The 22,619-nt window shown below is 53.5% G+C and overlaps 3 protein-coding genes across 10 annotated transcripts; 2 read left to right on the forward strand and 1 right to left on the reverse strand.

The window, feature by feature from the left end:
• The first annotated feature begins 432 nt into the window (after positions 1 to 432).
• PLPPR2 (phospholipid phosphatase related 2) lies at positions 433 to 9,117 on the forward strand. Of its 7 annotated transcripts, none has more exons than XM_081136108.1 (10): positions 433 to 569; positions 1,753 to 1,997; positions 2,696 to 2,776; positions 3,709 to 3,897; positions 4,022 to 4,157; positions 4,917 to 5,188; positions 6,565 to 6,741; positions 7,271 to 7,377; positions 7,663 to 7,714; positions 7,828 to 9,117. In XM_081136108.1, exons 3-10 carry the CDS (start codon positions 2,711 to 2,713, stop codon positions 7,858 to 7,860), a joined length of 1,032 nt encoding a protein of 343 aa, XP_080992234.1. In that variant the 5' UTR covers positions 433 to 569; positions 1,753 to 1,997; positions 2,696 to 2,710; the 3' UTR covers positions 7,861 to 9,117. The 7 variants fall into 7 exon arrangements, with proteins under 7 accessions (XP_080992234.1, XP_080992233.1, XP_080992229.1 ...); XM_081136107.1 differs by having other exon boundaries at positions 1,794 to 1,997; XM_081136103.1 differs by having other exon boundaries at positions 1,823 to 1,997; positions 7,271 to 7,393.
• A 4,736-nt stretch (positions 9,118 to 13,853) lies between these two features.
• Positions 13,854 to 15,541, forward strand: SWSAP1 (SWIM-type zinc finger 7 associated protein 1). The gene is made up of 2 exons (XM_081133871.1): positions 13,854 to 14,111; positions 14,824 to 15,541. Exons 1-2 carry the CDS (start codon positions 13,863 to 13,865, stop codon positions 15,337 to 15,339), a joined length of 765 nt encoding a protein of 254 aa, XP_080989997.1. The 5' UTR covers positions 13,854 to 13,862; the 3' UTR covers positions 15,340 to 15,541.
• A 1,185-nt stretch (positions 15,542 to 16,726) lies between these two features.
• Positions 16,727 to 21,988, reverse strand: EPOR (erythropoietin receptor). Of its 2 annotated transcripts, XM_081134725.1 has the most exons (8): positions 21,609 to 21,988; positions 20,661 to 20,796; positions 20,158 to 20,336; positions 19,923 to 20,080; positions 19,341 to 19,494; positions 19,170 to 19,257; positions 17,822 to 17,909; positions 16,727 to 17,728 (listed from the first exon to the last, which is right to left on the reverse strand). In XM_081134725.1, exons 1-8 carry the CDS (start codon positions 21,721 to 21,723, stop codon positions 17,123 to 17,125), a joined length of 1,524 nt encoding a protein of 507 aa, XP_080990851.1. In that variant the 5' UTR covers positions 21,724 to 21,988; the 3' UTR covers positions 16,727 to 17,122. The 2 variants fall into 2 exon arrangements, with proteins under 2 accessions (XP_080990851.1, XP_080990850.1); XM_081134724.1 differs by having other exon boundaries at positions 16,735 to 17,909; positions 21,609 to 21,855.
• Between the last annotated feature and the right edge of the window lie 631 nt (positions 21,989 to 22,619).

The following is a 22,619-nucleotide window of genomic DNA, read 5'->3' on the forward strand; positions in this document are numbered from 1 at the left end:
ATGTGTGGGCCTAGGGTCAGAGGACAGTGTGAGGCCAGATTAGTACACTACAGGTCAGGGATTGATCTGTCCAGATATGAGTGCCTAGATAAGCTGTTTCACACTAGCCACCAGCCTTCCTTTCTAGGGGGCCTTGGCGGTCTGGCCTGCTGCCCCTACTGCCCAAATGGGGAAACTGAGGCCCAGAGAGGGAGTGTAGCGGCTCAGGGCTGCGCTCACACACTCCGCCCTCCCCTTCCCCTAAGCCCTCCCCTCACCCAGAGCCCTCCCTCTTAACCTCGGTCCTTCATTCCCCCTCAATCTGTTCTAACACGCCCCGCCCCCCAAAACGGCCGAGGCCCCGCCCTTATCATGCTAATAAGAGCTCTGAAGGCCCCGCCCACGATATTATGCAAATAAGGGGTCCGAAGGGCCCGCCCCTTGCTCCGCCGCGGAGTCTGCGCGGCTCGAAGCCTGGCCGACTGCATCTCCATTTGTGCGTCCGCCAGGCCAGCCGTCAGTCTGTCCGTCCAGCAGCGCCGGTGACGTCTAGACGAAACCCAAGCTCAGGTGGCAGAAACCTCGACCCGGTGAGGGGGAAGGGCTTGAAGCGCCCCCTGTCCCCCCTCTCGCGGAATTCCGACCCTCGGTCTGTCTGGTCCGGGTTCGGATCCAGTTGGTCGCGTCCCCTGCGGGTCCAGCGTGGGAAGAGGGAGGGGAGGCGGGGAGCTGGAGCTTGGGGACTGGGCTAGGGAGGGGAGTATGGGAGGGGACCCCGAGCTTGAGAAGGCAAGGGGTGGTGGTGAGGGTGACTGGGATTGTATGGTTATAATTATATGTGTGGTTGTGTAACTGTCATTGTGTGTCTGTATAGCTGTGATTGTGTGGCTTCTGGAGTGTGTGTGGTGTGTGTGTGACTCTCCTGTGGCTGTCATTGTGTGCTTTCATCATGGGCATCACTGATGGTGTATGTGTGGTTGTGTCGTTGTGATGGCTATCACTGTGATTGTGTCACTGTTTTGGTGTCTGTATGGTTGTGTGTTTGACTGTCATTGTGTGGCTGCTGTTGTGTGTTCCTTCTGATGGTGTGTGTGGGGGCATTTTTGCATTCTAATATGTGGCTGTGATCGTGCGCCTTTCTTGTGTGGTTCTGTCATGGTCTATGTATGTGCCCTTGTGTGGCCATGTGGCTGTGGTCTTGTCTCTCCCATGGCTGTCAATGTGAATGAGAACTGTTAATGTGTGTGGTTGTCACTGAATGCCTTGTAATTGGGGGTGTGACACTATGACCGGTTCGGTGACCCCCCCAATTATGTGTGGTGACTCTCTTTTTGATGTTACTCTTAAGTGTGTTGGCAACCCTAGTCCCTGACGGCTGAGTGCTCATGTGAGGCCGTGTGGAGCTGTGAGGTGTGTGGAGGACCTCCTGTTGTGTCCCTGTGACTGTGTTGGGGGGGAAGTTGTTTGATCTGTGTGGGTGTCTGTGACAGGCTGTGTGCACACTGTGCAGTGTGCATGTGTGATGTGTGTCTGCATGAGTATTCAGTTATGTGTGTGGTGGGTGGTGGGCACCTGTCTAAATGAGTGGGCCTGTCATGTTCACCACACGGTTGGCACTCAGTACAGTGCCTGGAATTCAGCAGGCACTTGGTCCAAGTTGGTGAGATGGATGAATGCTGGGCCATGGTGTGTGTGTGGATGGGGGTGGGATGGAGGCTGTGGCTGAGTTGTGTACTCTGTGGGTACCAGTGTGGTTGATTGTGTCTCTGGGAGGGTGAAAAAGCTGTGGCCTGATAGACATCTGGGACCTCTAGCAACCCTCACCCCACATGTCACACTGAAGAGCAAGCCTCGTGGATGGAGCACTGGACCCAGAGTGCCTGCCCTCACCTACCTGCGCCTCAGTTTTCACATCTGTGCAATGGGGGTGACCATCACTGTCCTGCTGACTGCCAGGAGCGGCTGTGAGTCTGCGGGAGTGGCGGCCACCTGTGGGAAGCCATAGGGCTCTTTCACAGGTGAGGCCAGTCTGGGAGAATGACTCTAGTAGTGCTTCACTGCTAGGGGTAGAGGGAGCATGTGATGGGCAGAGAGCCCCTTAATGATACAGGGAGGCAGTGGGCTAGAAAAAGGTAGAGAGGGAGAGGCAGAGAGGGAGAGGCAGCTGGGAGGGAAGTGGGACCTGGCTATCATCCGTGAACCATAGGCACAGGAGAAAAGCCCCTGTGGGCCAAGGGAGAAGGGGCTTGGGGGAAGGGCCTGGCAGGGTGAGGGAGATGGAGCATGGGGTCCCCTATAAAGCATGTAGGGAAAGAGGATGGGATTCCCTAAAAACTGGTGGGTGTGAGAACCCTTCTAAATGAATCCTTTTCTGTGGGGAGAGGTGTCCCCATTAAGCTGGAGAATTCTCTTCTAAAGGCCAAGGGGAAGGATCCTGCTTGGTAAGGAGGAGTGTCCCTCCTAAAAGGTATGGGGTCAGAATCTTCTATGTAGGTTATAGGGAGTGAAGACCACTAGAGAATCTCTGGAGTCCCCCCACCCCCCAGCAGGCTGAGTTGAGTGGGCTGTGTCAGGGGAGGCTAAGTGTTTCCAGTGGGCAGGGGCAGGGCTAAGACCTGGATGTGCAGAGGCATGGCCAGAGGACTCCAGGGGCCAGTGACCTGAGCTTTCCCCTAGGCCCCACCCTGGCCACCCTACTCCCTCCCCACCTCCGCAGGTCCAGGCCTTCACCATGGCAGGAGGGAGACCTCAGCTGAAGAGGAGTTTCTCCATCATTCCCTGCTTTGTCTTTGTGGAGGTGAGGAGTCCATTACCTCCTTCAGACCCTCAGTGGGGACGGGGTGTACGTGTCTTCCTGTCCCCTCTCTGCCCAACCTCAGTCTCCCTCATCCTGGCCAATCCCTGCCTGGACCTATTTTTCTATCTGCCTGGCTCCAGGCCTGCCTTCTCTCTCCCTGATCGCTTCCTCCCTGTCTCTGGGGCATGAGAGTACTATCCCCTTTCTCTTGAGAAGTGTTTATGAGCTTGGACTCAGAAGTAGCACTTCCAGAGTTCCAATCCCACTCTTCACATCCTTACTTCAGGACTCCGAGCATCTTACATATCCTCCTGAGCCTCAATTTCCTCTTCTGTCAAATGGGCATATTTAGAAAGTGAAATATATTCATTGACAGAAGAGGTTTAGTATGACACCCTGCACATAGTAAGGTTATACCTGTGGTAGCTGCTAGTCCTACTAGTAGGACTAATTCTTTCCCTGGTGGTCTGTCACTCTACCACCCATGGTCTCTGTAAGTCTCTCTGGTTAGATTTCAGCCATGTCCTCACTCTCTCTCCCCAGCCCATTTCCTCTTTTCTTCTCTCCCTATTCTACTGTTCTAGTCCCTTCTCTTTCTCTTCTTTGCCTTTTATCTTTCTCTTTCTTCTTCTCACCTCCCCCCTCCATTTCTGTTTTCTCTCTGTTTCTAGCTCTGCCTCTTTCTCCATCTCTTACTTTTTATCTCCCAAACCCTGACCCTTCTCTGGCCCCATTCCCCACCCTCATCCATCTATTTCACTCTTTTTATCTCCCTCAGTCTTGATCACTCTCTATCCCCCTATTCTCTCTCTGTCTCTCTCCATGTCTGCATGTGTGTGTCTCTCTCTTTCCATGTCCCCAGTTCGGGCCTGACCTTCTCTCTTCTCTCTGTGTCTCTCTCCATCTCTGTCTCCACTCTGGCTGGATGGCAGTCAGTGCTGCTGGGCGTGGTGGTCCTGCTTGCTTACCGCCTGGAGTTCACAGACACCTTCCCTGTGCACACCCAGGGCTTCTTCTGCTATGACAGTACTTATGCCAAGCCCTACCCGGGGCCTGAGGCTGCCAGCCGAGCACCTCCTGCACTTATCTATGCTCTGGTCACCGCTGGGCCCACCCTCACGGTGAGACTGGGGTAGCCTTGGTAGACTGTGGGAGGACCTCCCAAGGAGGCAGGAGGGTCAAGGGGAGCTGGGTAGAGGGCTGGGCTTGAAGGCCAGGAAGACCCTGTTTTGGTCTCACCCACAGATCTTACTGGGGGAGCTGGCTCGTGCCTTTTTCCCCACACCACCCTCTGCCATCCCCATCATTGGGGAGAGCACCATCGTGTCTGGGGCCTGCTGTCGCTTCAGCCCTCCACTGAGGAGGCTGGTCCGCTTCCTGGGTGAGTGACAGGGCCAGGGTTCAGTCACCCACAGGGATATGGGCCAGGCTCAGCCATAATCAGGATTCCAGAGGGAAAAGGGCCTAGAATTGTCATGATAGTCAGAGGCAAAAAGGGATGTGGGCTCAGGCCAGGCATGATGGAGGTTTTAGGGACATGGATGGGGCCTAAGCCAACCATGGCAACTGTAAGAGGAGGGCCCCAAATTTCCACAAAGAGAATCTCAGTCAGAAAAGAGAAACACAGGTGAGACTTCAGCTGTGCTTTAAGCATAGTCCCAGCCAAAATGGGTGGCCATAGGGGAGGGGAGGGGGCAGAGCTCATCCATAATGGTGTTCCTGTGACAGAGGGCTCTGGCTTATTGGTGATCCAGAGAAAACTGAGTAACTCAGTTAATAGTGAATCCAGGGCAGGTATAAAGAGGCCCAGAAATACCATCAGGATGGTTCTAGGAGGTTCCAGGCATGGGTCCGGTGGATACTGATGTAGCGCTGGTGAGGAAACCCAGCCCAGGTGTCATGGGGCTCCAGGGGAGGGCCCACTTCTGACACATTGGTAATCCCAGAGGGACAGCGGCAAGAGGCCCGAGGGCCATGATGGTGGCCCAGCTCTAATGGGGTACGGTATTAAGGGGAGTCCCAGGTGTTTAAATGGTGGTCTCAGAAACACGGAGAGAGGGGCCCGGATGAGTCATAAGGGGACTCATGCAGCCCTGGCATCAGGGCCCCGACATGACGCCCCTCTCCTACCCATTCCCAGGGGTCTACTCCTTTGGCCTCTTCACCACCACCATCTTCGCCAACGCGGGGCAGGTGGTGACCGGCAACCCCACGCCGCACTTCCTGTCCGTGTGCCGCCCCAACTACACGGCCCTGGGCTGCCTGCCGCCCTCGCCAGACCGGCCGGGACCCGACCGCTTTGTCACCGACCTGGGCGCCTGCGCGGGCAGCCCCAGCCTGGTGGCCGCCGCGCGCCGCGCCTTCCCCTGCAAGGACGCCGCGCTCTGCGCCTACGCGGTCACCTACACAGCGGTGAGCCCCAAACGGGAGCATGGCCGCGGGGGGTGGCCGGCAGGCAGGAGGCCACCTGGGCTGGAGCCTCTGATTCCTACCCAGGTGAGGTCATGCCCTGGCGCTGTTACTCCACTGTAACAGCCGAGTTGACCCCGCTGAAGCTCTCACTCCTCCCCTGGGACCCTGGTCATGCTTCTGAATCTGAGTCTATTGCTGTTCTTGATGGGCCTTCTAGCCCTGCCTTCTGACCCAGTGATGCCACGCCCGATGGAGGCTGTTGGCTCCGCCCGGTGGGATCAGGACACCGTGTCTGGAGCCAGCCTAGCCATGTCCCCAGGATGCTACAAGTCCTGGATGTTGGCTGGGAGACTGGGCCCTAGCCCTCTGAAGTCCTCAACCCCCTTTCCCTTTGTCTTCACCTTTTGTTGTTGTTTTTTTTTAAGTCTTTTTTTAAAAAATATATATTTTTACTGATTTCAGAGAGAAAGGAAAGGAGAGGGAGAAATAGAAACATCAATGATGAGAGTCATTGATCGGCTGCCTCCCGCACGCCCCCTGCTGGGGATCGAGCCTGCAACCCAGGCATGTGCCCTGCCATGTCCTGGATCCTAGGTCAATGCTCAACTGCTGAGCCACGCCAGTCGAGCAAGTCTTTTTTTTTTTTTTAATATATCTTTATTGATTTCAGAGAGAGGAAGGGAGAGGGGGAGAGAGAGAGATAGAAACATCAATGATGGGAGAGTCGTCATTGATCAGCTGCCTCCTGCACGCCCCCCACTGGGGACTGAGCCTGCAACCCAGGCATGTGCCCTGACCGGAATCGAACCTCGATCTCCTGGGTCATAGGTCAATGCTCAACCGCCGAGCCACGCCCAGCCGGGCCGCCCTTTATTGTCTTGGTCTTTGCTAGGACTTCCTGACTCTCTCTTGCTTTTCCCTGGTCACACCCCATGTTACTTTTACTCCTTTTCCTAGAGTTTGGGTTTCAGCTTCTATTCCAATCAGTGGTGCCCTGGAGTTTGGGGATTCCACCTTCTGTAGCTCCTGGGCTTGCCTCTTGGGTCCTGACTCCTGACTCCACCTTCCGGTTCTGTAGCCATGCCCTAGTCCAGCAAGGGCCTTTCCCCACCTGTGACTGGTCCCTGGGAGACCCTGCCCAGAGAGCTCCACTGCTATTTGATGATCTGTCCATGCTCCCAACCCAGCAAGGGCCCACTGGGAGTCCATGACTCCAGCCCCTGAACTCCTGTCCTCTGGCTCTGTTCCCTGGAGCCCCTGACCACATCCTCCAGCCCCAATGGGATTCTGGCCATGCCCCCTAGCCCCAAACACAGTGGCCACTTGGGTTCAGCAACTGCATTGCCTGTGTCCCCTGACTAGTCCGGTTTCCGCAGATGTATGTGACACTGGTGTTCCGTGTAAAGGGCTCCCGCCTGGTCAAACCCTCCCTCTGCCTGGCCCTGCTGTGCCCCGCCTTCCTGGTGGGTGTGGTCCGAGTGGCCGAGTACCGAAACCATTGGTCCGACGTGCTGGCGGGCTTCCTGACCGGAGCGGCCATTGCCACCTTTCTGGTGAGCCCCCTTTGCACCCATTCTGGCATGGGAGACCCTCCATTAGCTCCCTGACCCAAAAGGGAGGACTGCATGATTGTGAAGGGTATGGACTTTGTGATCTTGGACAAGATCTTTAACTTTACCTTGCCTGATGTTCACCTGTGAAATGGGATAACAGGACCTGGATCAGGGTAATGCAAGTAGGGTATTAGTTTTGAGTGCATATTTTAAAGAAGCTAAAACACTCAGTAATTCAGATAAATAATATTTTATTGAAACATTTTAAAAATAAAAAATTAATGCAACGTATATAAAAAATTTAAATAAAGGCAGGATCAGATCCTGCCCTTGCACAGCTGAGGCTTACTTGCCTCCTCCTAGTCCCAGCCCTGTGGAATAAATAATAATAGTAGCTACCTCTTAGTGGAAAAGAACATAAAAGTGTTAGCTGTCTTTGAAAACCTGACCCTCAGTTTCCTTATCTGAAAAATGGGGATGGTATTTACACCACTCTTACCTTATTAGCCTCAACATGCCTCTGTCCCAGGTCACCTGCGTCGTGCACAACTTCCAGAGCCGGCCACCCTCAGGCCGAAGGCTCTCCCCCTGGGAGGGTCTGAGCCAAGCCCCCACCATGGACAGCCCCCTCGAAAAGTTAAGTGTGGCCCAGGTAAGGGGTGCCGGGGACTGCTCCCGGCTGGAAAGGGTGGTGGGTGGAAGGGGACCAAGGAGGCAGGGAGTCAGGCAAGTGGTAGGGGAGGGGATGACAGTCCCACAGAATAGAAGGGTGTGCCTCCTCTCTCCCTGCCAAGGGGACATGGTTAATCCTGAGAATCTGGTTGTCTTTTCCATCGGGCTCTCTACCCAATGAGCCCCTCATGCTGTGGCCAGTGGGGTCCAGGGGACCACTAGCCCCATCCCTCTGCCTCTTTGTCTCAGGAACCTGAGGCCTGCAGGCCGCATTCGACACCGGCACGGCTCACCCCATCCAGTGAGTGTCCAGGGAATGGGGGGGATAAATAAGGGGACTTTCAGATGGTGGTCACTGCCACAGAGATCTCACCTCCTCACAAGCTTTCTAATTCCATGATCTCTGACCCCCAGAGCCGCAGAACTGTGCCCGCCGTGGCCACCTGATCCCAAGCTGCGTGTCCTCCAGGGCTCCAGCCATGTGTTCATCACCCCGTGTGCCCCGCCCTCGGTTGAGATCTGAGCCAACACCCTTGCCGCTCCCCCTCCCCCTGCCAGCACCAACCCCAAGCCAGGGCCCCTCACCTTCCTCTCCTGGGCCTGGGGGGCCAGGCGGGGGTGGTGGACGTGGCCGGAAGCTGCTGCTGCCCACACCCCTGCTTCGGGACCTCTACACCCTTAGTGGACTCTATCCCTCCCCCTTCCACCGGGACAACTTCAGTCCTTATCTGTTTGCTAGCCGTGACCACCTGCTGTGAGGCCCAACCACCCACCCAGAATCTGCCCAGTCCTCATTTCTTCCCTGTCACACGTGTGCATGCATGCACCGTGTGAGTGCCAAAGCCCCCTGTCCTCAAATCAGCCAGACCCAAACATCAGAGGATGGCTGGAAGGACATTTGGCGGACCCCCTGCCTCTCTTGCCCTCTGGGACATACAAGTGGGCATAACTTGGAGGTGGACCCTTGCCCCCTAGGATTGCCCTTTTAAGGGCTAGGTCCTGACCCCATTAGCCATTGCCCAGCCAATGGGAGCCTCCAGTTCTTTGAATTCTAACCAAAAGGAGTTTACTCCAGCCAATGGGAGCCTCCTCCTCACTTCTTAGAATCCTCAGGCAAGAGGGCAACTCCAGCCAGTGTTCAGCAAATGAACAACCAATAGGAGCCCTTGGTTTTCAGAATTTCTAGGGTGGGTGGGTATGATTCCAGCCAATGGGGAACCACCCATGTCTAAGTATGTGCAAAATTGAGGAGGGAGATGGGGTCATCCTTTGTAACTGGGTTCTCTCTCCTCAGGATCAGAATCTAGCCAGAGGGTGGGGGCAGGTTCCCCCATGGCAGGGTCCTTGGTGCACCCCTTCCCCTCTCAGTCCCTCCACCATGTGCACCCTCTCACCCAGTCCCTCCTAACTCCCTACTTATCCAGGGCTTGTCCAGCTCAGAGGTTTTGTGGTTCAGGGTGCTATCACCCCAAACCCTTCTGTTTATTAAGGCTGTGGGAAAGGACTTTTTTTCTTAGAACCCACCCCTGTTCTTCACACTGTCCCCATGCCTCAGCCTCATGCAGATGTGCCATCTTGGGGGGCATGGGTGGAGCAGAGAGAGCTCCCCATCCCCCAGGGCAGCCAAAGGCAGTGGGCAGAGAAGACACTGACTCCCTTTCCTGCCCCCTCCTCATCTTTAATAAAGACCTGTTTGTAACAGAAGTTTGGCCACATGCCTTCCTTCCTTGGGTACTGGAGTGTAGGGGGCTTTAATTGTGGGTCTAGGTATCGGTGAGGCTGGGTGTGGGTATATTGTTACAGTGTATCTGAGGGCAACTGTGGAAAGGTACTGTGGGGCTGTGGGCCAGCCACTTGGGTTTAAATTTTTGCTCAGCATTTCTTGGCCTCAGAAAAGTTAATTAACCTCTCTGTGCCCTTGTTTCTTCATGTGAAATGCAGACCCACAAGCTACATGTAAGGCAACAAACTCACAGTGAGGGGCCTCACATGCCTGTCTTCCCCAGGCAACTGGCCTGTTTTTTACCATGGCCTAGGTGCAGAGGGCACAAGGACTGGGGTGAGGGGACCCAGGATCCTGATAGTGTAGGGGGATGCTGAGGACAGTAGGAACCTCAAAGCCAAACCCCTGGATGCATGGGTAAAAGCAGGGATTCTGATTGTGAGGTTGGGATGAAGACCCAACAGAAACCAGGGAGAGTAGGGGGCCAGGGAACCACAGACACTCCCCATCATGGCTCTGAGGGGCTTCAAACAGGCCAGTCAGGGCATGGAGTCATTCAGGAACCAGGAAAAGGGAAGCTGCTTTCCTCTAATTCATCGACTCATTCAGTCAACAAACACTAGGAAGTGTCTACTGTGTGTCAGGTGCTGTGTGGTTAGACACAGGGACTGTATGTAGCGGTTAACAGAACAGACACGAATTTCTGCCCTCATGGAGCCCACATTATAATACATAAGAAACAAACAGTAAACAAGATATATAAGCTATATATAGAACTACAATTCCAAATTGCAAAAAGTTCTGAAAACCAAAATTTTTTCTCATAACTCATCTGTGGCAAAAACCTAACCTGAACTGAAATGAGGTTATTATAGCTTTTTTAAAAAAATGTTTTTATTGATTTCAGAGAGAGGAAGGGAGAGGGAGAGATAGAAACATCAATGATAAGAGAGAGTCATTGATGGGCTGCCTCCTACACACCCCCTACTGGGGATCGAGCCTGCAACCCAGGCATGTGCCCTGACCGGGAATCGAACCATTCTCTCCTGGATCGTAGATTTATACTCAACCTCTGAGCCACACCAGCCATTCTATTATAGCTTTTACTTATTTAACTTGATGCAAATATTCTTATGTTTCATTGATGATAAAGTGTTTGATTTTAAGATGTTATCCCAGACTCCACCAGGGGGGGGGGAGGGTGTTATACCATAGTAATTTTTAAAAATCTGAAAAATTCTGAATTCCAAACTCTAGGATCACAGATTTAAGTCAGGGATTGAGATCTCTGATATATTAAATATTGATAGGTGATAAAGAGAAAACTCAAGCTAGAGAAGACAATGGGACAACTGTGGGATGGGGACAGTTTGCAATTTAAAGTGGGTGGTCAGGAAAGTTCTTTCTGAGGAGATGATACTGGAGATAAGGTGTGAAGGAGAGGAGGGAGGGAGCCATTAAAATATTAGGGGTGGTGGGAGGAGCATTCCAGGCAGAGGGAAGAGCAAGCACAAAGGCCCTGAAGTTGGAGTGTGCCTGCTGTGTTTAGGGAACAGTGTAGAGACCTGTGTGACTGGAGTGGAATAAGTGAAGGGGAGGTGGTGGGCCTGATTGTGGACCACAGGGAATGAGAGGGGAGCATGAAAGGGCTGAAGGCAGAGGAGGGACAGAATCATGGACCCCACCTGCTTCACCTACCAGAGCTCCTGTTTTCAGGGCTCATACCCCTGAGATCCATGGTTCCTCCCGTTGCACAGCTGCCTCCACGCGGGACAGGAAGGAAGCAACGTTTCAGCACGGTGGACAGCACCTCAAACAAACCAGTTGACACTGTCCATGGTCCTGATGTTAAGCATGGGACAAGAAAGGGTAAAATGGGACCTGCAGGACACACAAGAAGTGCCTGGGCTGCTAGAGAGGGTGGTGGCAGCAGCCCAGGCCTTGCCCACACCCCCATCGCAGGATGGATAATCTTAGGGAGAGAACCCAGACTAAGATGTACCCATTTATTCAAAAGCTTTCTCCACATGCCCCTGTGGGTCTCACAACATCTCAAACTCAGCTCGGCAAAAATGGAGCTCCAGTTCAGAATGTAAATCAGACCATGGCCCCCCTCTGCTCAAACCCTCTTGTGGATCCCCATGGCACTCTGTAAAAGCCAAAGTTCTCCCAATGCCTCAGGGCCTTTGCAGGTGCAGGGGCCTCCACCTGGAATGTTCTCCCCCCACATACCTACATGATTCACTCCATCACATCCTTCAAGGCTTTTTTCAACTGTCAACTTCTCATTGAAGTCTTCTCCTACTATGCTATTGAGAATTGCAAAAACAGCCAAATGATTGGTCCTCCTAACTTTCCTTCCTGTGCAAACTTTTTTTGTATGCACATAACATCTGCTCATAGACTATTTAAATTCCTTATTATGCTTACTGGTCATTATCTTCTCCCTTATGAGAGCTGTCAGCTCAAACAGAGACTTTGTCATCTGTTCACTGCTGAATTCCCAGTGCCCAAAACTGGGCCTGGCACACAGCAGGTACTCAATAAATTAACTTGAGGGTGTTGATAAGTGAGGGAGAAGCACAGACTGTCCCTGAGCCATCCACTTCCCCATCCTCTCACTCATCAGTCCTCCCTCCTCTAGGGAGCTCCTCTATGTTAAGCACCCTTCTGTCAGGACATGAAGACAGGATTCTGAGAAGTGAGAGAAAGAAGTACTGTATGCATGAGAGGTATGCCAAATGTGTGCATCTCTCAGCCTCCATTTATGAGCACCTACTCTGTGCCACGTGCTCTTCTATTGGCTGGGAATCCAGTAGTGAACAAAAGAAATACCTTACTTTGGTGGAGTTGACATCTAGTGGGGCTCTAGAGATGTAATAAAATAAATACATAACATTGGATGTTATTTGAAGATATATAAAGACATAAGCAGTTGAAAAATGAAGCATGTGCAATCTTACACAGGTGGTCAGGGAAAGCCTCCCTGGTTGATATTTGAGCAGAGACTTGAATGGAGTGGAAAAATGAGCCACAGGACTATCTGGGAGCTGAGTGCTCTAGGCAGGGGAACAGCAAATGCAAAAGACCTGAGGTGGGGCTCTGTTCAGCATGCTTCCATGTATGCAACTGTGTGATACAGGTGTCACTACTGGGTGCTTGTGCATTTGGAGTGTTGCAAAGTAAGGTGAATCATGGTTTGTGTATCTCTTGGGAGGCTGAGGTGGTGCTTTTGACAAGGCAGTGTAACAGTGTACCTCATCTGTGTGTGTGTGTAGAAAGAGCTGCCCAAATATCAGCTGAAAGGAAATGTGTCTCTGTGGTGGCAATGGTATAGTTGAATCAGTGTGTTCTGGTGTGTGTGCGAGGGAATGGTGTGGGGGTGTGAAGGTAGGAGAGAGTGTGTATGGGATGCTTTGTGTCAAGATAGGATAGGGCTGTGAACATGTGGGTGATGGGGATTCTTGAAGTGGAATATATTCAGAGATGCCATGGTGTGTGTGTGTGTGTGTGTAGGGGTGTAGGGGTACCTGGCTGTATGAGTGGGTGTATTGGGGGAGGTTGTGGAGCTGTGTTATGGTCCCAGAGGGAGAAAGGAAGCCCAGGAAATCTCAGTTCCGCCCTGTCCCTGGGTCTCCTGGCAACAGCACTACTTTGAAGTTACCAGGAGACAGAGTTGCCAGGGCAACAGGACCGTGAGTGGCAGCTCTGGGGCAAAGTCGGTCCAAATCCAGCAAGCAATCACTGGATCACTCACCTTGGTCCCCCTTCTTATCAATCCTACCTTCCTTTTTTCATTCATTTATTTGAGGAATGTACAAGGTGGGGCAAAAGCAGGTTTACAGTCATTCGTATGGAAAATAATACAACAATTAATAAATAATAATACAAGAATAAACTGTGTTTCGAGTACTCACAACTGTAAACCTACTTTTGCCCCCTCCTGTATATTGAGAATCTACAATGAGCTAGTCACTGTTCTGGGCGCTGGAGTTACCAAGTAAATAAAGCAAAAAAGGTCCCAGTGTCCCAGCCCATTTCTTTGTTTCTCCTGGCCCCTTCTTTGTTCTGTGGTGCTGTCTCCCCCCTACCTCCTTACTCCTAGCAGGACTCAAGGATCCCCAAGCCAATGAGGAGCCAGTTGAAACCCCTCACAGACTCTCAGCTTCTGGTGTTTTGCACACGAATGTCCCTGAGCCTGCAGCCCCTGACAGACACTAGTTCCGGTACTCCGACCCAGAAGAAGAAGTACACAGCTTCTCTTTCTGCTTCTCAATTGCCATTGGGTGACATCAGCAGAAACACATGATATCGCAATATTCCTCTGCAATATCATGAGTTCCATTTTACAGGTGAGCAAACTGAAGCTAGGAGACTTCAGTGTGTCACTGATTCGGGAGGGTGGGCTCCCTCCAGCTCTCAACCCTTACATCTGTTACTTTAGCCCATTAGCTCACAATAATAGTATTCGTACTGCTCTCCTCTGCAGACTCAATCAAGGGAAGGGCCTCCCTCCCCCCCCCCCCCCCCCCGACGGCCGCGTTCTTCCCTCAGACTAGGTTAATTGCCCCTGCACCAGTGTAGGAGCTAGCAAAGGCCGATCTAACTTTGATGGACAGATCCATAGACCAATGGAGAAACTAACTGCACTGTAACCAATGCGGCCTCGGCTTGGGCGGGACTAAGGGCAGGAAGGGGGCGCGGATTGGACAGAGGTACGTTGTGGATGGCGGAGACGCTGAAGTGGGTGCTAAGCCCCGGTAGGGCGGCCAGGCCGCGGGAGGATATTGCAGCTGAGGTCGGACCACCTTTGCTGCTGCTCGGCGGTCCAGGGTCTGGAAAGACAGCACTGCTATTCGCGGCGGCCCTGGAGGCGGCAGGGGAGGGCCGAGGCCCCGTGCTCTTCCTAACCCGGAGGCCTCTGCAGAGCCTACCCCGCCGGACGCCTGCGGCGCTCGACCCTCTGCGCCTACAGGTAAAAGGGGGACGGGACCCGAGGCTGACCAGCCAGTGGCGGGGCGGATCGAGGATTGAGTGACAAGTAGGCAGGCCAATGGAGGGGACAAAGGAAGGGCGCTGGAACAGCCATTCTAGAGAGGAGTCTGGAATGAGTAAGGGGAGGGACATGTGAGTTTTGTTAAAATTGAGTGAGAGACTATCCAATGAAGGGGCGGAGTTAGCGAAAGGCGGTGCCCAAAGGGTGGGACCAGGGCCGGTGAGGAATGCGACTAATCCTGGTTGTCTAAACGGAAGTTGGTTCCAGGGAAGCCGGCCTCAATCATGGGGTCAGACTGGGAAGCTAGGGGTGGGTTTTGCGTGGAAAGATTATCCTAGAGATTTGGCAGAAAGACATACCTTGCATTGAGGGCGTACTATCTCTTTTCACTCTAATCTTGCCACTATCACTTAAAATACCCGCTCCCCCAAATAGAAAAAAAAGACATACCCTGTTCTGAACTAATATCGAGCAGTGACGAGTGCTAGATAATAATTAAAAAAAGGTGGAAGGGAGGCGAATAGAAGAATATATTCGATCATTATGAGCTGCTTCACTCTGGAACCAGCTGTCTGGGGAGTGAGAGCCTTGCCCAGGAAAGTACGCAAGGAAGCATGGCTGTTAAAGCTGGGAGCCTGGCTTCCTGTGCTGAATCTGGCCCTCTGGCCCTTTCCTTTTTTTCCCCCTCTAGAAGATCCGTTTCCAGTACCCACCCTCAACCCATGAGCTCTTTCGTCTCTTGTGCTCTGCCCATGAGGCCCGAGGGCCAGCCCCTTTCCTTTTGCTGCTTGATGGCCTGGAGGAGTACCTAGCTGAAGACCTGGAGCCCCAGGAAGCCGCCTACCTTTCTGCCCTGCTTCTGGATACAGCTGCCCACTTCAGCCACCAGGTTGGGCCTGGAGGAGGCTGTGGGCTCATTGTGGCCCTCCAGACCCAGGAGGAAGGAGATAGTGGGGATGCCCTGCAGCTGTCAGTTCTCCAGAGGTATTTCCCTGCCCAGTGCTGGCTGCAGCCAATTGCACCAGGCTCAACACCACGCTCAGGAGAGCGCTGCTTCAGAGTCTGCCTGGAGCCAGGGGGGCTGGGCCCCAGGGCACAGTGGTGTGTGGCTTTCCAACCAGATGGGGAGATGACAATCACCCCATGGCCTACCCAGGCTGGTGACCCCAGCTCAGACAAGGGTTCAAGCTCTGGAGGTCAGCCTTGAGCTTTGGTGTGTGATCACCTCTCTATGCCTGTTTCCCATGGCTGGAACACTCAGGGACATGTACAGATGTAAAAATCTAAAGAATGTAAAGTGCTTTTTCTCTTTTCAAAATACAATTATCATGTACATATTATACCCTATCAACATATTGTTTAGTTTTGCTGTTTTGAACTTTATAAAAAGAGTTTTATGAAAATTATAATCTTTGAGACTTCCTTTTTCTCTCCCTCAACATTGTTACTAAGAATTGGCTACATTTTTTATTTTTATTTATTTATTTATTTATTAAAAATATATCTTTGTTGATTTCAGAGAGAGGAAAGGAGAGGGAGAGAGAGATAGAAACATCAATGATGAGAGAGTCATTGATCAAGCCTGCAACCGGGGCATGTGCCCTGACCGGGAATCGAACCCTGATCGCCTGGATCCTAGGTTGACGCTCAACCGCTGAGCCACGCCCGGCCGGGCTGGCTACATTTTTTAGTTCATTTCTTTTTCCCTACTGCATATAATTCTAATTTATCCATCAGATTGACTTATTTATTGCTATGAGCATTCTTGCACACATGACCTGGTACATGTGTGTGAGGGTTTTTAGGCTGTATACCTAGAAGTGGAATTGCTGCAGCAGAAGGTATGCATATGTTCAGCTTTCGTAAGTTATGTCAAACTTTTAAAAAGTGGTTAAACTTGCCCTGGCCAGTGTGGTTCATTTGGTTAGAGTGTCATCCTGTGTACCAAAGGGTTCTTGGGTTTGATTTCCGGTCAGGGCAAATACCCAGGTTGCAGGTTCCATCCTTGGTGGGGTATATGCAGGAGGCAACTGATCGATGTTTCTCTCTCATATTGATGTTCCTCTCTCTCTCTTTCTCCTTCTCCCTTCCTCTCTAGAATCAATGAAAATCATATCATTGGTAAGGATTCAAAGATAATAATAATAAAAAGTGGTTAAACTTGAACTCCCATAGAGCCACTTGATGACATTTGGTGTCATCAGAATGGGGCCTGATATAGAATAAAGACCTGTGAATTAATGTTGTTACTGTTATTATTAGTTGCAGAGGCCCATTAAACAGCTTTCCTCTCCCTGGGTGCCCAGCTAAACTACATTTTCGAGCCACCCTTGGTTCTAGCTGGGGTCACGTCACCATTTCTGGCCAGTGGAATTTGTGAAGAGATAGAGCCCACTTCTAGGCTAGATCCCTAAAATGGCCCACAGAATCTTTTCTGTCCCTTTACTTGCTGGCTGGATGCAGAGGATCTACCTAAAGACCCCAGGTGGCCTTGGAGGATGGTGAAGCTATAGAACGGAAGAGTCTGGGCTTCTGACTCATCGTAGAGATGGCTGCCCACCTGTTTGAATTGCAATATGAGAGAAACTACTAATTGTGTTAAGCCACTCAGATTTAGAAATTGTTTGTTATGGCAGCTAGTGTAACAGAGTGGTTAATTCATTTTATTATGATTATTATTCAGATTTCCAGATCCTGAATTTCAGACTGAGTTCACAGCCTTTTATACTGCTCCCTCTACGGTGTGAGCCATAGGAGCAGAAATATATATATATACACATAATATATATACACACACACCAAAAAACAAAAGAAACCCTATACATTTAAAAATACTGCAATGTTATGACTTCCTGAGTAGGATGGATTAGGCACATAGCCAAAGTCAGAAATAGCCTAGGCACACAGCCTAGTCCTGAGAGAGGCCTCACTAACCCTGCCAAATAGGCCTTGGGGTCATGCTGGGTCCCAAGAATCTGAGGACTAGAGTCCTAGGAGCAGGCCACACAGCTGGGAGGTGAAGGCTCAGGGGCTGGGACAAGACTATTCTCATAGGGGTTGGAATAGGAGCCATTGGATGAGCCTCCCTTGGCTCCCTGGGAGCCCCCTGAGCTGTAGTCAGTTGAGATTCCAGAGTCTGACACCACGAGGTACAGGTACTTAAGGTGGGGTGGAGTGGGGGGCAGCTCAGGGGGCAGTGCCCTTGGGCACAAGAGCTGGGAGCTGGGGTCCAGGATGGTATACTCAAAGCTGGCAGCTGAAGCCCCCTCTGGCTTCAGGGCCAAAACAGATGAGCACGAGGCTGCTTCTGAGCCTTCATCCATGGCTGCTACGTCCAAATCACCACCATGCCGTGGGGAGTCCTCGCTGGGTGGGCTCCGGGGCAGCAACCATTTGTCCAGCACCAGGTAGGTGTCTTGGGCATGCTCACTGCCCACTGGCTCCAGCAGGGGCCCCTCGTCATCTGTCCCTGGCTCCACTGCTTGTGTCACCCCCCAACAGCGTTCAGAGAGGACTTCCAGGGGGATGGGTGTGTCCTCTGCGAAGGGGGTACAGGGGTTCCACCACAGACAGCCGTCGTTTTGATACAGCCACAGCTGGGGAAACAGTACCAGCTGGCTCAGAGACCTGGGGTTTGGCCACAGGAGCAGGGAAGCTGCAGGCCCTGAGGGGACAACCAGGCTACCTACCTGGAAGTTACCTTTGTGGGTGGTGAAAAGACCCTCAAACTCACTCTCGGGGCTTGGGATGCCTGGCCAGATCTTCTGCTTCAGAGCCCTGGTGAAACCAAAAGAAACAAGTACATGGGCATGTGTCACTGAACACACCTATATCACTTCTGTATCCAGTCAGGGACACAGATACTCCTAGCCCTTGGTAGTCATGATGAAGATAGACAGAGTGCATAGGGGAACAGGGGCTTTGGCTGGAGCATCTGTAGGGCCCTACAGGAGGACAACTGAAACAGTTTTGAAGGATGTATAGGAGTTCAATACACACTGCCTCATGCCCCTCTAAACCTGGCCCAGGCTTGCCTGGAGGTCCATTATGTCACTTCTCTCACTCCTTTCAATGGTTGCCCAGTGCATTCGGAATAAAATCCAGTCTCCTCCCCACAGCCCTGCAGGCAACCCTGCAAATTTTCACCCGTTACTTCATTCACCTCATCATCCACCACTCCCTCTTCACACTCTCTGCTCTAGCCACAGAGCTCTTCTTGCAGCTGCTTCAGTGTTCCAAGCTCATTCCCACCTCAGAGACTTTGCACAATTGTTGTTTCTTCTTGTTTTTCATGGCTGCTTCCTTCCAACCTTCAGATTTCCACGATGTCACCTCCCAGAGATCTTCCCTAACCATGCTGTCATGTCCCCATATTCCATTCATTTCTGTCATATCACTCATCACAATTTATAATCAAGTATCTGTTGGTTCCCTTGTTTGTTGTCTGACTCAACTATGAGATCCACAAGGTTAGGGACATATTTGGCTTGTTCTCCACTTTCTTCCCTCTTCCTAACAAATAGTTGACACTCAATATATATTTTCTAACCAAATAAATGAACAGAGCCTTTAAAGATGACTAGGAGATTGCTGAGGGAACAAGGCTGAAAAAACACTCCAGGCAGAAGGAACAGCATGTACGAAAGCTTGGCGGTGTGAAACCACATGGTATGTGCTTAGAATTACAAAAACCTCAGGTGGGATGGTCAAATCATAAAGCATCTGAAGAGCTTAACAACGGGGATGGGAACACACTCTGGGGCTTAAATCTTTCCATTAAGCCCATCTCGTTGACTTTACAAAAGTTGATGAAATCGGAAAAAGGAACTTGCAAAGGACTCTAAAAAGGGAAAACCAGATGACTGTCCCCCAGAGCAGAATGTTTTAACTAAGAGTCTGGGGTCTGGTCTGCTTTGCATCCCAGCCCTGCCACGGACTCCTGACTGTGACCTTGGGCAAGTTCCCGCCTCTCTGACGCTAGGTTTCCACAAGGAAATGGGGAGGGGCCTGGACCAGGTGTCCGAATGAAGTGCTCACCGGCGGTGGGAGAGGAGAGCGAGCACGGCCAGCAGCAGCAGGATGAGCACGAGGATGAGGGAGAGCGTCAGGATGAGCGGATCCAGGTCTGGAGAACCAGGGATAGGTCAAGGCAGCGGGCTCGCCCCACGTCAGCTCCAGCCCCTCCTCCACCCCTACTTAGGGCCTCACCGCTGGCTGTGAGCAGCGACGCGGGCTCGGACCACGCACTCCAGAAGCCGTCGAAGCTCGGCTCCGCCATACGCGCGCGCACCTTGAAGGTGTAGCGCGTCCCGCGCCGCAGGTTGCTCAGCACGCACTCGGTGCGGCCGTCCAGGATCTCCACCTGCGGGCGGGGCCTGGGTGAGAAGCGTGGCCAATACGAGCCGAGCGCACGGACCCAGGCGTGTGGGGCGGGGCGACCAGAGAACCCGGGGACCTCTCCTACCCCGCAAGGAGAGTAGGAGGCGGGGCCCAGGCAGGTTCGGGACCAATCAGGATGGGGCCCCGGGTAAACGGCGGGGCCAGAGCGCGGAGGGGGCGGGGCCCTGAAGGTGGTCTAAGATTAGGGACTAAGATTCAGGCGCGCGGGGGAGGCTGCGAGAAAGGCGCCTTCTCCGCCGGCGTGGAGCTGTCTTGGGCGCCAGGACTAAGGGAACTCGGGCGTCGGGGGAGGACCTGGAGGGGCGGGGCCGTGGCGACCGTCTCGGCGGCACTTAGAGGGGCTGGACCTTTGGGAGAGACTTGGGGCCGGGCAGTAGGGGCGGGCCTCACCTTCTGCGTGCCCCCTGAGGCGCTGCCTGCGGAGATGTTCACCTCGTAGCGGATGAGGCTCGCCATGGGGGCCCCAGGAGGTGGGAGCCATCGTAGTACCACGTGGCCGCCCTCGTCCGCCCGCCGCGCTTCTAGCCCCGCAGGGGGGTCCAGGAGCACTATGCAGAAGGGTAGCTCAAGTGGGTGGAGACGGAGACCCCCCTCCCAACCACTGCCCCATTGCCGGGGAACTTACCCACTTCGTTGATCTGGATGACTCGGCTGTAGCGTGGAGCACCGGACGAGGCCGCTGTGACCCGCAGTTCTAAGGGTACGAAACTCGACGTGTCCGCCGTAGGCAGCGAGCACCAGAAGCGCACAGCTCCGCGGGCCGCGGGCGCCTGGTGCAGGCGGCACGGCTTCCACTGCTCACCCCTGTTTGAGGAGTGACCGGGGAGGGAAGGGAGCCGGTTGGGAGGTATTGACAGGACCATGGGTTCACTTTGGTCACTACCACGAGGGGGCGTCCCAGACCCACCTACGCGACACCTTGGACCTGACTTAGAGGTTGTCCCAGCCCCGAGTTCGGAGTCGCGCTCCACCGGCGATCACCGGAGTGTTCCAGTCCGGGCCACTAGGGGATGTGTCATCCCGGACACCGCGGGCTTCCCACCAGCAGGGGAGGTGCCAACCAGCCCCGGCCCGGCCCGACCGCCTCCTCCACCCTTGGGGGCGTTGCGCCCGCCCCGTCGGACTTACTCGAGCTGGTAGGAGAAGCTGTAGTTGTGGAGGCTGACCCCGGCGCTCGCCGCTTCCTCCCAGAAACACACCAAGTCCTCCAACCGCTCGGTGAAGCACAGAAGCTCTTTGGGCCCGTGGGCCGCCAGCAGGGCCGCTGTGGGCCGAGGGAGGGGCGCAAGGGAAGGGGTCAGGCAAGCCGAGCCCTGTTTTAGGACCACAGCGCCCTCCCCCTTTTTCCCGTCGCCTGTGCGGCCCGATAAGACAAGCGCCCCACCCAGCTCTCTACCCCAGCGGGGCCCCAAAGGGGTACGCAGAGGTGGTGCCTCGGAATCCCCAAGCTCACGTTACTTGCCTCACTGTTGCCCCACACATACCCGTCCATCCCGCAACCAGCTGAACTGAGCGCAGCGTTCAAGCCCTCAGTCTCCCGCTGCCCAGCCCGGCGCGGCCCAGGACAGCCGAGCCGGTGGGTGTGTGTGGAGGAGGCGGGGCCCCCTATCTGACCTGGCAGGCTCCCGGCCTCCCGATAGCGCCAACCGTGTCCCCCGCCCCCTCCCTCAACCCAGCCTTGCAAGGGATCTGGTGCCCGCACCCAAACCGTGTTTACAGTGGCCTGCGGCCGGCCCCTGGGACTGGGACCCGGGCTTTTTCCTGTCTCCCTCACTGGAGGGCCCGCTAGCCCTCTCCCCTCAGGGACTCCCGACCCGGAGCCCAGGCCCAGCACCACTCCTGCCCCATTAGGATGTAGCATGTCCCAGGCTCCCTGAAAAGATAAAACAGGAACCTTACGTTTCTTTCCAGCATTCCCCCCAGAACCCGGTCTGGGGACTTGGACCCGGCATGCCCCACCAGGACCCACCCTAGGGGTTCAGACACCAGCTTGGTCCCCAGGCTGGAAGGTCAGGCCCCAGCATTGCCCTCCAGGACCCAGTGTGGGGGTCCACACACAGCTCCATCCTTCCTTACCTTTGCTTTCAAACTTGGGGCCAGGGAAGTTAGGAGGGGGAGCCAAGGCGGCCCCAGTGAGCAGAAGCCAGAGGGAGCCGACTCTAGGCCAGAGGGGCGCCCTGAGGGGACCCATGATGCAGCCCCCTCCACGGGGGGCCCAGAGCGCCTGCCCCACACTTCCTTCACCCCTGGCACAGTCCACAGCTGGGTCAGCAGCTGCCTCCGCCGGACGCAGCTGACCAGGCCCTTCCCGGCCAGGCGCCTCCAAGTGGCAGCTTCCCCGAGGGGGCGGGACCAGCAGGCAGCCTGGACTGATAAGCGGAGGCGGCAGCCCCGCCGGCCCCGCAGGACCAGGCAGAGCCCTCTCAGCGCCGCCGCGCAGGGCGGGAGCCCCTCCTGTTTCTGCGTCAGAAACACTTTCTTGCTGTGTGACCCTGGACAGGTGACCTACTTTATTTGAGCTTCAGCCTTTTCATGTGTAAAAATTACACATGTTTGCATATAGCAAACATTCCAAAAATGCAAGCTATTGATATTATCATATTAATCAACATCTCTTCCCAGTCTGGGTAGGAATAAATAATAATCATAATAGTGACTAGCTCTTGAGTGTTTGCACAGTGCTAGGCAGTGCTGCCAGACAGTACGTATGATATGATTCTGTATTTGTAAAATTACATATAGTCTGAAGTGTGAGATTTTGTGCTTTATTTTTTGGAAAAAAATTTACTGTTTATGTTTGCATGATCGGGATTTTATTTTACAAGGAGTGTGCAGTTCTTTTCATAGTGGGGAAAGTAATTACAGAACAAACCATAAAAGCTATTTGCTTGGGCTGAGCTTAGACTGGGGTAAACACAGAGGTACATGCCTCGGGAGGGGTGATACCCACCTGGTTGCTCCTGCCAGCCCCAGATTAGACAAATGCTCCATTCCCTGGAGCACAGTGATTGGTTTGGGGTGGGCATGTAATCCAAATGCAATCAATGAGCTTCCATCCTGGGATTTTACCTGGCCTTACTGGGAAAG

This window comes from Miniopterus schreibersii (genome assembly GCF_964146895.1).
Source record: "Miniopterus schreibersii genome assembly, chromosome: 4".
In the NCBI taxonomy this organism is placed as follows: domain Eukaryota; kingdom Metazoa; phylum Chordata; class Mammalia; order Chiroptera; family Miniopteridae; genus Miniopterus; species Miniopterus schreibersii.